We start from the raw sequence: 17,114 nt of genomic DNA, 5'->3' as shown, positions 1-17,114 counted from the left end.
CATGTGTTTGTATTTGTATCTGTGTGTACATGTGTATGAATCTGTGTGTACATGTGCATGTGTACATGTGTCTGTGCATATATATGTGTGAATGAGTGTGTGCGTGTTTAGGTTCTCTGCCATGTCAAATACTGTCAGGAATATAAAATGCACTTAGCCAAACAGTTCCTGTATCCCAGCTCTGTCCAGCTGTCAGGCTGCTGGGAAGCTGCCTTTCCTCCTAAGGCGATGGGCTGCGTTTAGAGGAAGCTCTTCTAGCCAAATATTTAGTCTAATAAAAATCTAAGACACACTGAAAGCCCTGGAACTGCTCTTGCTAACGGCAGGCGGAGGGTGCAGAGCAAAGGCTGAGGGAGGGGTAGTGATGGGCACCTGGCTGGAGCCAAAGGGAGAGAGGAATCTAACCACAGCTGAACTGACGCAGATATTTGGACAGTTTTCTCCCCGCTGTCACACTTCATTACCCCTGAGTCTCTGTGTGCTCCTGGCTGCCCTCAGGGCTCAGAAGCGGGTGCACTGGAAGTGGTGCACAAAGGCTGCCTGCATCAAGTCCTTAGCCCAGACAGAAGCACCAATGACTCAAGTCCAATGTTTGTCACCGTAGGCTCCCAGTCGTGTTATCTGGAGCTGCAGCACCATGGAGGCAGGGCCGGCGCTACCGTTTAGGCGACCTAGGCAACGGCCTAGGGCGCCAGAATTTTTGGGGGGCACTATTTGCAGAGGGGGGCACGCGGGTCCAATGGACCTACCGCAGTCATTTCGGCGGACGGTGCGCTGGTCTAAAGGCTCCGGTGGACCTACCGCAGTCATGCCTGCGGCAGGTCCACCGGAGCCTTTAGACCAGCGGACCGCCCACTGGTGTGACTGCGGTAGGTCCACCGGACGCGCAGGGGCGGCGAAATTGCCATCCGCCTAGGGCGTCAGAAACCCTGGTGCCACTCCTGCATGGAAGGGGGCAAGGAGCAGCCAGAGAAGAGGAGGTTGCCACAGTCACGGCTTAGGGGGTTTTCACATCTTCCTTTGGAGCATCTGATATGGCCACTGCTAGAAACAGTTTACCAGACTAGACGGGCCAGGGGCTGAGCAGGACAGGCAATTCCCATGTCCTTGGCAGTGGTTCAGAGAGCGTAAATATGGAGCCACAATATCATTTATTCTCTGGCTTTGGCTCTAACCCTGCAATCAAACCCGTGCACCCCTCCAGAGATCTGTCCATGCAGATCCAAATGCAGGCTTGGGGCCCAAAATTGTACTTAAATACACTCACACTCACTAATCAATCCTCTTGACTCGCCGTTGGCCCTGAAACCCTTGAACCTTAGAGGTGGGGGAGAAACACACATGTTCTGGCTACTTTTATCCTTTTCCATTTAACAGTGTATGTTGTTTTTTTAAAGAAAATCAGAGTTTTATGAAGGGGGCTGAAATTAACATGACTGTCTGTTTCACCACTGAGACTGTGGTGCATAGATCAGGGAGAGAAATGCCAGTAGGCCACGAGGCACCATTTTCACCTCTAGGTCACACATCGGACCCTAGCTCAGCTGGTAGTGTGAAGTCACCACCATCTGGCTGCATTCCAGCAGCCTGGGCCCAGGATCTGATGGATCCAAAGATTCCAAACAACGGTGGGTTCCAAATCCACATGCAGAACCTCGCTTTGCAGCTTGGGCTGCCTCTCTGGATTGACCAGGTACGGCGGGTCATTGAAACTTACTACACCTGCACTCTCTTGGTTCGGTGTAATTTGCCAGCCAAGACCCATGATATTGTGTCTAGTCCTCCCTGACTAGGGGAGCTTGCAAACACCTCCCACAGGGGTGTGTGGCTCCAATGGTCCTTTTCAGTGAATAACTGAGAGCTTGGCCTGAAATTCGCTGTCCACAAACACTCCTGCCAGTGCATCCCGACCACAAAGGTTCTTGGGACAAGGCCGCTAAAGGAGTGTGGGATTCCTGAAAAAGTCCCAGCAAATATTCCCAGAAACCATGTGCTGGGATTTGTCCAGCTCCAGATCAGATCTGGGTGCATTGTGAGGCGTGGGGGAGGGTGTTTTTAAAGGGCAGACAGCTCTGTCCAGTGCTGTACGTGCTATGAGCAGAGGGGAATGTTTACCTTTTTCCTCTCTGCTGGCCTGCGGCGTCCCAGGAGATAGCGGCACGCACTGTATGGGGTGGGCGTGCAAGGCAGGGCACGTTTGGCTGGACTGCAGCTGTAGCAAGCCATATGCTTGCCACAGACTGCAGTGAGCCGTGTGTACTGATGAGAGGGAGGGTAGGAGTTGGGGTTCTCTCTTTTTCAAAGACAAAGCAGGCAGTGAGCTAGAGAAGGAGTGGAGGTGGGAGAGGAATAGAAAAATGCCTTTCCTCACCCAGGAGCCAGCTGAGGTTTTGCTGCCTTTCTCTGTGCCTCAGATTCTAGGCTCTAATTGCTCCTAAAACACTGCATCCTGGGTGCATGTACACGGAGAGAACCTGCATTAACAGCCACTGATGCTAGGCAGTGGGCCACCTAAGTGGTTTGACTGCAGGCAGGGTACCTAGGAGCTGCTGAGCCTAACTCCCTCCTCTGACAATGCCTCTCCCTGCCATCTGGGGCCAGGCCCTTACCTGCTCAGCCTCAGTGTCTCTAGCTGTAAAGTGGGGCTAGTTCTCAGCCAGGGGCCTAGTGGGGACCAATCAGTAAACATCTATGGAGCACTGTGTGTGGTTGGAGTAGATCTCAGTGGGCATAGTACAGCACCCCCCAGAGGGGACGCTGTTGGGCCATTATTTAAAGGTCCCCCCCTGCTGGGTGTCTGATTTTTGCTGGGCTCTTGGGTGGCTGCTTGAGGCAGGTTCTAAGGTGCTGGGCCAAGTTTCACCAGCGCAATTGCCTTAACACCTCTGGTGACCCCCAGGACAGGATTTGGCCACCTGGCATTAGAGATGGCCCTGAACCATCCCCCTGGAGCTCAACTCCTGTGGACTTTTGGAGTGTTCAGAATCCAGCCCCATCTTGGTGACACACAGCTGCTGCTCATTGCTCTGCCCTTTAGAGCTACATCCCCTGCATATAGCGCTGCTGATACTTACTGTCCCTGCCTGCTGCTGAGGTGTTCCTAAGGTGACGTACCTGTGGATCACAGCCTGGGGCACCGTTGGATAGTGAAGGCATCAGGCTGCCCCAGCCACGGAGTGAAGCCAGCAGAGCTGTGCTGAACAGACCCTCACCTTCCCCAGCCAGTACCAATCGTGTCCTGCTCTGTTACGCTTTGGAGAGCGAATGCTGGATTGGCTGACTCATGGCATAAGCAACCCTGCTACGAGACGGCAGCTCGTTTGGTGGTGCATCATGACAGAGTTCTCTAGGTACCTGGTCGACAAGATGGCAGCTTGGTCCCCAGCTCCTCGCTCTTCCACACCCCCTTAGCATCACAGGTGTACGTGCCTGGAAGAGAGCGAAATGTTAGCTGGGAGCATAAACCAGCTGCCTGTTGCCTATCCGAATGCAGGGTTTGCACATGCAGTGGGTGCATGCGCTGCTGGCTGTGGCTGTGGGTCAGCCACACATGTTCAGACACACAGCCGATGGGGTGTTGCCATAAATATATTCTAGGAGCCAGAGTCTATGCTGGGCTTGCGGAGGTGCCCTGAAGGTGAAATTTGGCCCTATGTGTTTGTCAGCGGGGAGATGGGTTGTGTGAAAGGCCCCCCCCACTGCCTTCCTCCCCTGAAATGACTTTGCAGGGCATGGAGAAATTAAGGATGTTACTCAGCCTGCACCGCGGGGCATCTGCATGCCGATGTTTATGGGGATTTCCGCTCCCCTACAGCCTTTTCTGAATGCTTGTGGCATGTCACTGTCCAATGTTCCAGTGCCAAATGGGGGGTGCCTGGAACCCTGCACTGCCCCAGGGCACTGTGCCCATTATGCTCCAGCTGAAGGCTCTGCTGCGAGCTGCTTCTCCCTTCCAGGCTGTTAGTCCCTGATAAAGTAGTGCAGGACAGATGTGCTGGGCTGGGCTCATCCAGGAAGCATCCAGCATGCCAAAGGTTATTGCACACTAGGCCTGGAGGCTGGCTGAGCAGCAGCAGGGTTATGCATAGGGGACTGGGATGTGAGCAAATCCTTCCAATCTCCACTCCTAGCCTGGAGCAGTGGGTCTGTTTTTCTGGAGCGGTTTGGGGCAGCCTACGAGCCGCACCCCCTGATGCCAAGGCATGCCCAGACGGTAGCCTTGAGGACCAATGTGGCTGAGGGAGGTTTTCAGTGCCACTGTGATCACTATGGAGCACTAAGAGTATTTAAAGAGGAGCCCGTGCATGCACTGACATCCTGGGGAATCAGGCACCTTGTATCCGGGCAGTTACCCTGCTCCTGGGGTAAAAGGAGTGAGAGCAGCTGACGGAGGCTGACTGAGTAGCTGGCCCCAGGTGTGACCAGCTCAATCAGGGCTGGCCTTGATAAGAGGCCTGTGAGCCAGGAGCCAGGATAGTCTCACTCCAGGGCCTGGCTGCTCGGGAGCACCGGGTACCTTGGGCAGAGCAGTGCTGGGGAAGGGAAAGAGGAGCTCCAGCTGGCAGCTCCCCAGGCTGAGGTCTGTTTCAAGGCCTACAGAGGTCCTGGGGCTGGTAGATGCAGCCCTGGCATAGGCAGAGGCAGCCTGTCCACCCCCTTTGCCAATGAATGGCCATTACAGACTGCAATCTGCCCCAGAGATAAGGGGGCTAGATGAAGACTGGCAGTAGCCACTGAAGCAAGGTGGGTATAGTGGGGTTGGGGTTCCCCCAAGGGAGGGGAGACTCAGAGTGTGGGGGCACTGTGGAGCAGCACCCTAAGTTAAGGGGTGCTGGGATCTGGGAGGGATGTGGGGCCAGAGGCGGTAGAGACAACAGGGCTGGTAGCCAAGGGAGAGAAATCAGCCAGCAGGAGGCGCTCAGAGGCTGGAAAGAGCTAATTCCCGGATGACCAGCAGGAGATGCTATGGCGGGGAGTTCCCGCCGTGTGACACACCTACATTTCTTTCAGGATCAGGGCCTGTCTCTGCAGCCTGCAGCTGCTCGGGTCCGGCTGGAAGCATTGCATGCTGGGGCCTGTTGTGGCTGCAGACCCCTCCCCATGAGAGGGGAGAGTAGCAGAGATGTTACCAGGCTATTGATGGAAGCGGAGCTCTGACCACTGTACAGTGAGGGCATTTCTACACTGCAGTCAAAGACCCAAGGCAGAAGCTGTGGCCAGCCCGGGGCAGCCGACTCTGGCTGGGGCTGCAGGGCTGTGAAATTGCAGCGTAGATGTTCAGACTCAGACTAGAGTCCGGGCTCTGGGTCCCTCCCTGTGGGGTCTCAGAGCCCAGGAGGCACATGTGAGCAGGGATCCATGGGTTCCTTTCTAAGGAAGCTGCTGAGGAGTGGGGCTGTTTAGGGAGAGGTACCAGAGTGAAGCTGGAAGGAGACGGGGGCCTGCCAAGGCAGGGAATGGCTGCTGGGAGTGAGCAGACTCCAGGCAGGGAAGGCCAGGGAGCTCCCAGTGGGACGCCAGGGAGCTCCCAGTGGGACGCCAGGGAGCTCCCAGTGGGACGCCTGGGAACACAGCCTTCACAGGGATTGGAGAACTCTATTTGGGGAATTATTTTGTTAGCGTAAGAAATCCAGGCTCAAGGAGGGGTGTGGCTGAGCTAGACATGAGTTTGTGTGGGGGGTTCTTAAAAGGCCCTGTAGAAGGGAAACAGAGGCAGAATGCTGCAGGTCCACCTCTGGCCACGAGGGGGAGCTCAGGAAGCAGCAGACCCTGTGACAATTGTATTGTGTCTCAGTGATTCCAGGGGCCTGACCTGAAGGGTGCTAGGCGCTCCCACCTCCCATTGACTTCGTCTGGAGCATTGGCCACTCAGATCTTCTGAATCAAATCCATAGGACCAGGAGAGCAGCTAGTCTGACCCTCCTGCATATCACACGCTGTTGCGTTGCCCCCAGATCCGCGGACACTGAGCCCACTAACTTTAGTTAGGCTAAAGCATTTCAATCCAGTGTTGTGAGGAAAAGACTGGTTCTTCAAACTGCCATTCTGGCAAGCACCCCTGCAGATGTGTGTGCCAGCGAGGGCTGGTTCACACGCTGCTGCAGCCCTGATTTAATGGAGTCAGTTTGGAAATCCATTTAGTTCAATCGGTGCAATCCTCTTGCATGCACACTCTGAGTCTGGCAGCCAAGTGCTTTATACTGATTGGTCTCAATGGAGGTCTCAATACCAAGAGAGGGAAAATTGCTTTTGTAGTGAACCAGCCACTCCCAGTCCCTATTCAAGCCCAAATTAATGGTGTTAAGTTTGCAAATGAATTGTAGCTCTGCGGTTTCTCTTTGAAGTCTGTTTTTGGAGGTTTTTTTGTTGCAGGATGGCTACTTTTCAATCTGTTATTGAATGTCCAGGGAGATTTTCCCTGCAATTTTCTCTCTTGGTATTGACATCTCCTCATCAATTATTGGGAGTGGACCACATCCAACCTCATTGAACTGGTCCTGTCAACATTGGTTCTCCACTTGTGAGGTAACTCCCTTCTTTTCATGTGCCAGTGTATTTATGCTTCTATCTGTAATTCTCACTCCATGCATCTGAAGAAGTGGGTTTTTTACCCACGAAAGCGTATGCCCAACCTATGGAATAGATACCTAGGTACCCACTAGATTATTATTTGCACAGTGCTCAGCAGATACGTGCTTACTATTAACACTAGCCTCTTGCACATCGACTAGCCCAGCAATGAACATGCCCCCCACTCTCCCTGTTCAGAGCCCCATTCCCACTTGCGTGGCCACAGCCTTTTCCCCCGCAGTGGATGGTCTCACCGGTGATATTTGGGGCCATCTGATAGTAGGGTCGCTGGCAGGAGTACCGGATCCCTGACTGGTATGTGGTGAGATTGTTCCTCGTGGCGAAGGTGACAGACCCATGCTCCAGCTCCACCGGTGCTTTGCAGTCAGCAACTAAAAGTCCACAAAGAAAGGAGATTTTAGTAGCCTACTAGGCTGGCAGCAGGTGGGGATGTGTGCGAGTGAGATGATTTTAGCCCTTCGGGCACTGAGGAGGGATATATCTGTCTTCAGTTCCTCATCTTTCCCTTGCCTTCCAACAGGCCCTCTCAGCCTTTCCCACTGGAATCGCTCCTTCCCTCCCCATTGAAGACTTGGCCCTGTTGAAGTCAAGGGGAATTTTGGCATTGATCTCAACAGGCCATGATTTCACGTGTTAGCCTCACTGCACACCACCTTGCAATATGCCCCCTACCAACCCTTCCCTCTGTGAGTTTGCGCACTCCATCCCTATGCAGGGCAATGGTTTCCTGTGATGAACTGTAACTCCAGTCAGTCTGTGTGCAGACATGACTCTGTTTAACCAAATCCAGTCCAGGTCACTGATGCAAAGAACTAGCCAGTGTGTATGTGCACCCTTGTGTTGCACTGAATGGAACCAGGGTTGCTCAACTGTGTGTCAGAGGCATTATACTGCTAATAGCTAAGGGAGATTCTCTTTTGGCTCCAGTGGTAGGGCCTGGCCTTTGGGATGATGAGAATGTGTGAGTTCTAGCCTTGTGGTTGCTGTCTAAATCTGAGCCACTGTGGTGTGTTAACTGAAATCACTAGGCAGCTATGGATTTATTACCGTAAAATCCCCATATATTGGTTAGGCAATGAATCCTGCACAGGTTAGTAGGTGTTATCTGGTCACACATGCATGTCAAGGAGGTTCTGATGGCACTCTGGGAATGAACTGCGAAGGGTTCGTGCCACTGCTAGACTGAGTACTGGATATGGAGCCCAGTACTTGGCCTGTGGTTGGAGTCTCAAAAGATTTGACCATGTTCAGAGCTTTGAGACACTCAGTTATTACACTTTGCCTGCTGAGCAGTCATTCCCTTCAGAGCTGGGAAAGGCAGGCATTGGTGTAATCATGACCAGCCGGGCCCAGGCAAGGAGGGATCCCATGCCAAACACGTCAGTAGCTTTATCTGACTGCACAGTAGCTGATAGACCAAGACCTAGAATTGTCCTGCAGCAAATTAATCACTAGAAGAAGCAATGCAGTCCCAGGAACGTAACAGCCAGCACCAGCACAAACACAAACTAATGATACAAACACAAGGGCAAGACGTTCCAAGGACAGGCCCTGCTCATACTAACCTCATCCAACTGCCTTTTTCAGAGGACATAAAGCCTATGAAAAAGGCCACTTGATCTTTAAAGATCCAATGGCAACTTGGTGCAGTAAGCAGGATGTGCTGCGAATGCTGATCCTCTCAATGTGCTGCTATTTATTATTTCAGCAGCACCAGCTGACACCTTAGCCCGCACTGTGCAAACACAGGGTGAGAGATGCTGCCTGCTCCCATAAGCTTACACACTGACTAGAAGACAGACAGGCACAGGGTGGGAGGTGAACAGAGGCAGGAAACGCCTGGTACAAAGTCATTCAGTAAGCCAGGTCCAAGACAGTAAGAGAGCCCACATACCCTGGATCTTAGCCCAGTGCTCTGTCCATTGACTCACATGCTGCTTGGATTCATGCTGTTACTTAAATGTGGGCTTTTGTTGTACCCCATCCCTCACTTTGTCTAGAGCTCAGCCCTGCAAGCGCTGCCAGAAACCAATGGAACGACTCCCCCAGCAAGTACCACACCAGCTAGAAAGTGTTTGAAGGATCAGAGACTTAGGTTTTGTCTCCACTGCAACCATTAGCGCCAGTAACCACCATGAAGTTAGGAGCTAGTTTAGCGTCAGCGAGAGCGGCCATGCTGCAAAATAATACTGGAGCGACACAGGGCGATTGGGTCAGCCGCTGCTGAGCTGTGTTAACACCAGCAGTAGTCCCATACCCACAGCATTATTAGATGGGGCAGCAGTAAGACTTGAATTTCCACCACCCTTGAAACGTGTCAGTTTAAAGCCCCACTGAACTTAAGCTAGAGATTTGTGTGTGTGGATGGGAGTCAGGCTAGCAGCAAGGCTCGTTATACCTCGAGCTAACACGGTGGTTAAGACAAGCCCTGCAAATTCTGCAACTTGAGAAGCGGGGAGGAATTGCTCAGTGGTTTCAGCATTGGTCAGCTAAAGTCAAGGTTGTGAGTTCAATCCTTCAGGGGGCCACTTAGGGAACTGGGATAAAAAATCTATCCAGGGATCAGTCCTGCTTCAAGCAGTGGTGAGAGTGGCTGACTCCCCTTGAGGTCCCTTCCAACCCTGATATTCTACATTAAAACTGCCCATCCTTCTGGACAAGGACATCATATATGTCTCTGAGCTGCAAAGCACATTGTTAGCTCTTTATAAATAATCAGCCAAGGAGCCACATTTTTGATGTCTGAGTCAGGCAACCAACATTCTAGGAAAAAAATAATGGATCTTCACAGTAAAACCAGACAAACCCTGCATCACTTCAAAACTTCCTCCCCTGCCATCTTATTTTCTTGCATCTTCCTGGCTGGGGCTTTCTCACATTTTAAGGTGGCAACATGGTTGGGCGGGAAATGGAGGCTTAAGTCATGACTCTGGGGCTAATCAACATCTGTGGTGAGCTTTTGACCATGAGCAGTAACACCGGGGTGTTATAGGAAAGCTCAGGGAAAACGTATGCTGATGTTGTTAATTATTATTGTTTGTATTGCGGTATCACCTAGGAACCCTAGTCACGAACGAGGGCCGCATTGTATTAGGCCCTGTACACGCACACAGCGAACAGCCTGTTGTTACTAAGCTGTACAGAACAGAACTTTCATAGACTACTGTCAAACTGGCTATGAGAACCATGGTGAGGTCTCCAAGATCAGTGCTCTCTTATCTGGTAAGCCTTGGGTACCTGATTGGGGGAGCTGAGGGCCCAGGCAGAGATGGGCACTGGCTCAGTCTTTCACACGATTGGTTTTTGGTAGAGGATCTGTGTTCCAGGTGAGCAATGAGCCTCTTGGAAAAAATTGCCAGACAAAGAGGGGTAAGGTGGTATTGTCAGAGCATCTCTCTCCAGACAGACACACTCTGCCTTCTTTCTCCGCTCTGCCTTTGCTTGTCGCACTCCTGGATGTCAAAGCCATCTGGTCTGAGACTACAGATTATGCCCTTTGTGACCAGAAAACTCTAACTCTAACCCTTTACCATCAGGCATTAGAAAGGACCCAGACAGCCCTGGCCATTCAGGCAGGGGCGGCTCGAGGTATTTTGCTGCCCCAAGCACGGCAGGCAGGCCGCCTTCGGCGGCTTGCCTGTGGGAGGTCCCTGGTCCTGCAGATTCGGCGGCATGCCTGCGAGAGGTCTGCCAAAGCCGCAGGACCAGCGGACCCTCACAGGCATGCCGCCGGAGGCAACCTGCCTGCTGCCCTCACGGCGACCAGCAGAGCGCCCCCGTGACTTGCCGCCCCAGGCACGAGCTTGGCGTGCTGGTGCCTGGAGCCGCCCCTGCATTCAGGTGTCTGTATGCAGCAGTATTATGGAGTTATCAGCGTGTATCAATCAATGCCCCCCAGAAGATGTTACCACTGGGGATGCCGGTAATGCTGTCATGCCATTCCCAGGGCCTCTGCCTTCAACTGCCAGTACATCTGGGCCTGTGCACACTCAGTTGCACCAGTCGCTGAGCCTCTGCTTCAAAACACTGCACAAGAGTTGAGTGGCTCCTGAGCAGACTTGGTTATGAGTCGTTGAGGGTGGGTTTGCAGTAGGAGACAGACTGTGGTCTCTTGAGATGGACAGCAAAAGGGGAGGGTCAGGAATAGAGAGACAATGGTTATCCAAAGATGGCAGCTGCTTCTTCTGCACCATCATCATGATCTTCCTCCTCCTTTCAGTCTCATGCTGCCCGCTGTGGGGAAAAGGCCTCCAGTTAGCAAGGTCTTTAAGCTGCCAGAGACGGGCCGGGTCACAGGCCTTCCTCATGAACGATGAGTGGTGTGCAGTGGTGCTGGCAGCAATGGCCTGAGGATGTGGCCTTCTCAGGGTGTTGAAATCTGCAGAATCTACAGCCGGGATCTAGTTCTCCTCTGCTCACCCCTCACAATGCCCACTCCCACCCTCTGCTGCCACAGTCGTTACACCCTGTGACCCAGTGGCCATTTGTACCCTTCATAAGAATGGCCTAACCTGATTCCTGGCCCTCCAGGGTGCCTGTGTTATGAAGAGAATTTGCACTGGATTATGGATGGAAAATGTCGTGCCTTGTGACTTGTACACAGAGGGTTTGCCTCAGGCCTGTCTTTGTAGGGAGGTGGTGTTTGGGTGGTATGAGGTGAAGTTAAACTCCATGGTCCTGATTCTCAGTCATGCGAAGACCCCTTTTCACTGGTCTGACACTACCCCGCTGGGGAACTCTCTGAGGCTTCACAATAATGCTGATTCCAGGCCTTAAATATTACTGAGTTTTGTGTCACAGTGTAGCCCCCAGGAACCTAAGAACAACCATGCTGGTCAGACCAATAGTCCAGCTAGCCCAGTATCTTGTCTTCCAACAGTGTCCAGTGCCAGGTGCTTCAGAGGGAAAGAGCAGAACAGAGCAATTATTGAGGGATCCAATCCTGGCGATCCAATCCCACCTTCTGGCTGTCAGAGGTTTAGGGACACTCAGAGCATAAGGTTGCATCCCTGACTGTCTTGACTAATAGCCATTAATGGGCCTATCCTCCATGAGCTTTTCAATTCTTTTTTGAACCCACTAATACTTCTGGCCATAACATTCCCTGGCAATGAGTTCCACAGGTCGACTGGGCGTTTTGTGAAGGATACTTCCTTATGCTTGTTTCAAACCTGCTGCCTATTAAGTTCATTAGGTGACCCCTGGTTCTTATGTTATGAGAAGGGGCAAATAACACTTCCTTATTCACTTTCTCCACACCAGTCGTGTTTTGATAGATCTCTATCATATCCCTGTGAGTCGTCTCTTTTCTAAGCGGAACAGTCCCAGTCTTTTTAATCTCTCCTCATATGGAAGCTATTCCAGACCCCTAATCATTTGTGTTGCCCTTCACTGTACTTTTTCTAATTCTACTATATCTCGTTTGAGATGGGTTGACTAGAACTGCACACAGTATTCAAGGTGTGGACGTTACATGGATTTATATAGTAGCATTATGATATTTTCTGTCCTATTATCAATCTCTTTCCTAATGGTTTCTAACATTCTTTCAGCAACCTAGCAGATACAGAGTCCTGGGAACAGAGCTAAGGGAATGGAGCCACAGCTGGCATGTGCAGAAGTGTGGGGCTCTCCTAGGAAGATAGATTTGACCAGGACAGTGAATTTGTCCTCAGGCGAAGGTAGTTATGAATTCTGTAGCTTTCCTTCCATGGAGGTCTACAGCTGCCATTCCCCATGGCAGGGAAGAGAAGACAGATCTGCTGGTCCTCCCACGTGGGGCAGATGAAGGGAAGCTACAGTAGAGGGAAGGGAGGCCATGACATGGCCCACAACACCAAAGAGATGGAAACATTTGCAAAACTTCAGGAGGAGTCTCCTGATAAGATTAGCCCAAATCAGCAACATTTGCCAAGGTTCATCAGTGCTGATTTGTGTTTGAGTGTCTACCCCAAGCTGTGTGTTCTTGAGAGGACAGTAGGACCAGCAAGGATTGACGTGCTGTCAGGAAAAGTGTGCACTGGGAAGACTGGGGTGATCATGTGTGTGCTTGTCTCAGTGTGTCTGGGAGAAGGCAGTGTGTGAGCACATGCTCCTACTGCTTCCCAGGCCCTGCGCTCATGTCAGCATAGCTGGTGCAACAGCCGATTGTCCTGTCATAGGGTATGGCTACAATCGAAACTTCAAAGTGCTGCCGCGGGAGCGCTTTGAAGTGTGAGTGTAGTCGCAGCGCCAGCACGCTGCACGTAAACCACATCCTCATGGGGTTTAGCTCCCAGCGCTGCGGCACTGTTTACACTGGCGCTTTACAGCGCTGTATCTTGCAGCGCTCAGGGGGGTGTTTTTTTCACACCCCTGAGCCAGACAGTTGCAGCGCTGTAAAGCGCCAGTGTAGCCATGGCCATAGATTCACAGATTCCAAAGCAGAAGGGACAGCTGTGATCTTCTATCTAGTCTGATGTCCTGTATGACACAGGCCAGAGAACTGCCCCAGAGAAATTCCTAGAGCAGAGCTTTTAGAAAAAACACCCAGACATGATTTAAAAATGGCTAGTGATGGAGAATCCCCCAGGACTCTTGGTAAATGGTTCCGGTGGTTAATCCCTCTCACCGTTAACACTTTACCATATATCCTGCCAAATGGCATCTTTCTAATTGTCACCCAGCTACTTCCAGGGAATGTAGAAATAGTTCTAGCAATCCCTTCCCCCGCTCCATGCACTCGGGGTGGAGGGGAGCGAGCTGGGGTGGGACACAGTCTCTTCATCAGCCATTGTTGTTGGTGGTGATCAAAAACTCAAGTCTAGTGCTGGCAGGCAGAAGCGAGACAGCCCTGGAGACTCAACAGATCCAGCATGGACAACGACAGGGCAGGCTTCCCCCTGTTACCCCACCAGTGTCCTGCCCCAACGGGACCATCTTAGGTTTATACTCCACGGCCCATCCAAACTTTGGCCTCTCTGCTGAGATTGAAGGCACAGGGGCCGCCCAGTGCCTGCCACAGTGACTCTGCGTTGTGTGGGTACCTTGTCCCACTCAGATCTTGACTGCAAGTCCCTCCCCTACGTGTCCTCCTTTCACCTCTCCCGCCCCCACTCCAGATCTTTGTTTTCTCCTGGCAATGCTCCGACCTGGGGAGCAGACACACAGTGCTTGGGAATGTGGGTTAGTCAGACTGCAAAGAGCCCAGCTGTAGCTGATCACCTGTCATTCCATCTGGGCTGCACTTTGGGTACAGCTACCCTGCAGCAGGGACCAAGCTTTGCTGGAGCTAGCGCACTGGGGGAGCTTGTATTGGGGCAGCTAGTCCTAGGCATGGCCAGTGCTACCCCTGGCTACATGGCTCTTTTTAAGTGCAGAGCGAGCGTGGCCCGTCTCTGAGCACCGGGTAGCACCCTCCCAGGCGCAGTGCAGACATACGCTGAGGAGCAGAAGCTACCATGCTCTGGGAGACCTCAGGGCCGTCCTGCACGTGTCCCCTGCCCTCCAGGGCTTTGTGAATGGATTCAGTCCAAGCTGCTCAGAGAATGAACCACAAACCCATGTCCACTTGCATTTAAGCTACCAAGAGATTCACCCTGGTGTGACTGTAGGGAGGAACCCCGCTTTCTGGTGCCTTGCCTGGGTCTGGTTGGGACTGTGTCCCCTGGTGATGGAGGTTGCTCTTTGGGCCCCATTTTTTGACACTAGCCCCTGGCCCCCGCTCTCAGCTGGGCCTGGTGCTGCAGCCCCTCCCTGCTCTTGGGTCCCCAGTGTTCGCTTGCCCTGGATACCAGCAACTCCACGCGGCTGGAGCCTCTTCCTGTTCTCCCGCATCAGCTGCTCCCTCTCTGTCTCCACAGCCTCTTGCTCAGTATCTGTTCTGGGTCAGCCTTTCTCCCTCTCAGCTACTAGCCCCACGCCTCTCTCCACTGCCCGGCCCTCTGCCTCGGGCCAGCCCCCTCTTGCACCTATGCTTTATTTCTGTGCCTGGCTGTGCTCGACGCCTCCAGTTCCTGTTTGCGGCTACCCACCCTCTGCCAGGCCTGGCCTCCTTTCCCCTCTCTCTGTCAGCTGCAAACCCCTCTCCTCTGCTGCCCTAAGCTGCTGACTCAGACTTTTTAGGCGTCCAGCCCTGGGAGCCCCTACTCTGATCTCTCCTTCTCCAAGGTCTGGCTCCTGCCTGAGCCCAGCATTCCTCCTCCCCAAGCCCTGCTATCCATGGGCCTGAGCCTAGATTTCCAGCAACTTCAATGGTCTCTGGCTAGCTCTGGGTATGTGGTCCCATAGCTCTCAAGAGCCCATCTTCATCCACTCTCCCCCCTCACTCCCGCTGTGGCCTACCATTTCCCTGCCCGTGGCCATCACTCCACCTAGCCCTTCCCTCACCTCTTTCTCTGCTCCTTTCTCTGGCTTGCTCAATTTCCTTCCCCCTTTCTGTCCCCAATAGCATGATACCAGCCCTTGGCCCAGTTCCTTCTAGCCAGTGCTCTCTGGCCCTGGAGGTCTCTGCCAGATCTGGGATGGGTGGCAAGGAGATGGAGCCATGAAGAGTTCAGTTGTGTCAGGGCTTTGGGCTGGCAAAAGCTGGTTAAAGAGACTTGTGATCACGGACAGCTTCCCCATGGATCTATCCTGTAAGCACCTTTTAGTCCCAAAGAGCTGGTGGCAGGGGGTTGAAATGCACTGGAACATGCTGACCCAGGCTGGCTTTTTCTGCTCCATGATATTTAGCTAGAGAAGGGTGACCAGGGAGAAAGTGCGAAAAATCGGCACAGGGGGTGGGGGGTAATAGGCACCTACATAAGAAAACGACCCAAATATCAGGACAGTCCCTATAAAATTGGGACATCTGGTCACCCTAAGCTAGAGGGAGGAACGTTTCTTATTTATTACACTGAAACAGATTCCCAGATTTACCCAGAGAGACCAGGCAGCAAAGAGTTAAATTAAACCAAGCAGACAAACCAAGCACAGACCAAGCCTCCAAGCTGTGCAGAACGACTTTCATTGCGGTGGGGAGTGGGGCTGGGATGGAGTGGGAGATGCGGGTGTGTCCATGAAGAGCGCCAGGATGTGAGCTCCCTGGTGGGTGTTCTGTCTCCCAGCAGCCTAGAGAGTTGTTTGCTTTTCCGGCGGGGGCTTGAGTGTTTGAATTCATTTCAGTTTTGCTTTTCTTTCCCTTTCCAGAGTTAAGCGCGTGCCGGGCAGGAAGGGGTAAAGAGCACAGCGCTGTATATACAGCAGTGATGGATCCCATTGTGTCCCATACAGCTCAGGCAGAGTGACGGGTGGGGACACCCTGCTGGAGCCCTAATGACTCCCTGACACATCTAAGAGACACTCTGGCCACTCTAAGGGGTGTGGCTTGATGGCACCTGGGCTCATGCTGTCGTTTGGTCCAACTCAGCTCCTCTCTCTGGCCTGGGGTCGGTTGTTTCTGCAGCTGCACCGAAAGCAGAGGAGAAAGGGGGAAAGAGGAAAGCAGAGAGAGAGAAAGCGGAATCAGTGAACGAGCAGAGAAAGTTCATGCAGGAAACACAGCCCAATAACACCAGAAATAGTTCCTGATAGGCGGTATCAATTCAGCAAGTGTGAAAGGCAGCTTGGGTTGTACACACTGACTGTGCTGTGCTCCAGAGTTTGTGCACAGGGATCCAGCTCTATTAAAAATCTATAGGCGCTACAGTGCAGTGGAATCTGCTGAAAGGGAAACCTGCCTTAGAGGAGTACAAGTCCTCTGTTGTTTCTGTGGGCTTCCTCGTTTCACACATCCTCCTTGGCCTCACTGAGCTAAATTCCTCGTTCCAAAATCTGTGTATTTACTGCCAGATGTTTTTTGGGGAAAAGTTTCATTTTTGTGCAACTTTTTCATCAATTATTTCTTTGGAGGGATTTTAATTGACAACAGTCCCCCCACTCCATTTTTTGACAACCAAAACTGTCAGTTTTGGGGGTTTCAATTTTTCAACGAAACCTTGAAAAGATTTTGATGACAATTTCTCTTTGGTCCAAAAAGCTGGTGGGGGAAAAAACGTTTGTGAGGAAACACTTCCAGCCAGTTCTAGTTTTTATTCAGTCTCCACACAAGCAGAGCTCCAAATGAAATCAGTGGGAAACTGGTATAGTAATAGGGGAATTGGAAACTCAAGGTTTGACCGAAATCAGTGGGAAACTGGTATAGTAATAGGGGAATTGGAAACTCAAGGTTTGATTGAATTAGGAGGATTCCTTTGTATTTTACAGTAATAATTGCTCCATACGCTTCAAAGACTATATTGTAAGATACAATAATGTTTAGCAATTCTAGCAGCATCACGCTTTCCATCTTCAGCGAGATTTGCAAACCAAAATGTACCCTTACAAATGCCACCATGCAGCAGGTTCTGCAGGTGTCAGTAGTAGTATTATTTTCAAATAAAGATCCCGCTCGCAGTGATATTTGCAAAGGGAAGGTTGCAGATCAGGAAAACTCCAGCCAGCAACACTTCTGGGGCCTCAGAGCTGTCCCCTGTTCCCAGGCATCACCAATACAAGAGAGGAAC

The 17,114-nt window shown here is 52.0% G+C and overlaps 1 protein-coding gene across 3 annotated transcripts in view; it reads right to left on the bottom strand.

Annotated features, from left to right (window-relative positions):
- Nucleotides 1–17,114, bottom strand: part of MASP1 (mannan binding lectin serine peptidase 1) — a 70,825-nt gene that overhangs the window by 21,696 nt on the left and 32,015 nt on the right. For 2 of the 3 annotated variants that reach the window (XM_030576174.1, XM_030576172.1), the window contains exons 9-10: nucleotides 6,825–6,962; nucleotides 3,355–3,429 (exon numbers count right to left, since the gene is read on the bottom strand). In XM_030576174.1, coding sequence (XP_030432034.1) covers nucleotides 3,355–3,429; nucleotides 6,825–6,962 — 213 coding nt within the window. Of the gene's footprint in view, nucleotides 1–3,354; nucleotides 3,430–6,824; nucleotides 6,963–15,575; nucleotides 16,016–17,114 lie in introns of those variants that run through there. The other variant, XM_030576173.1, reaches the window with a different exon arrangement.

This window comes from Gopherus evgoodei, chromosome 9 (assembly GCF_007399415.2).
Source record: "Gopherus evgoodei ecotype Sinaloan lineage chromosome 9, rGopEvg1_v1.p, whole genome shotgun sequence".
NCBI classification, from domain to species: domain Eukaryota; kingdom Metazoa; phylum Chordata; order Testudines; family Testudinidae; genus Gopherus; species Gopherus evgoodei.
This window is presented reverse-complemented; position numbering and strand designations above follow the sequence as displayed.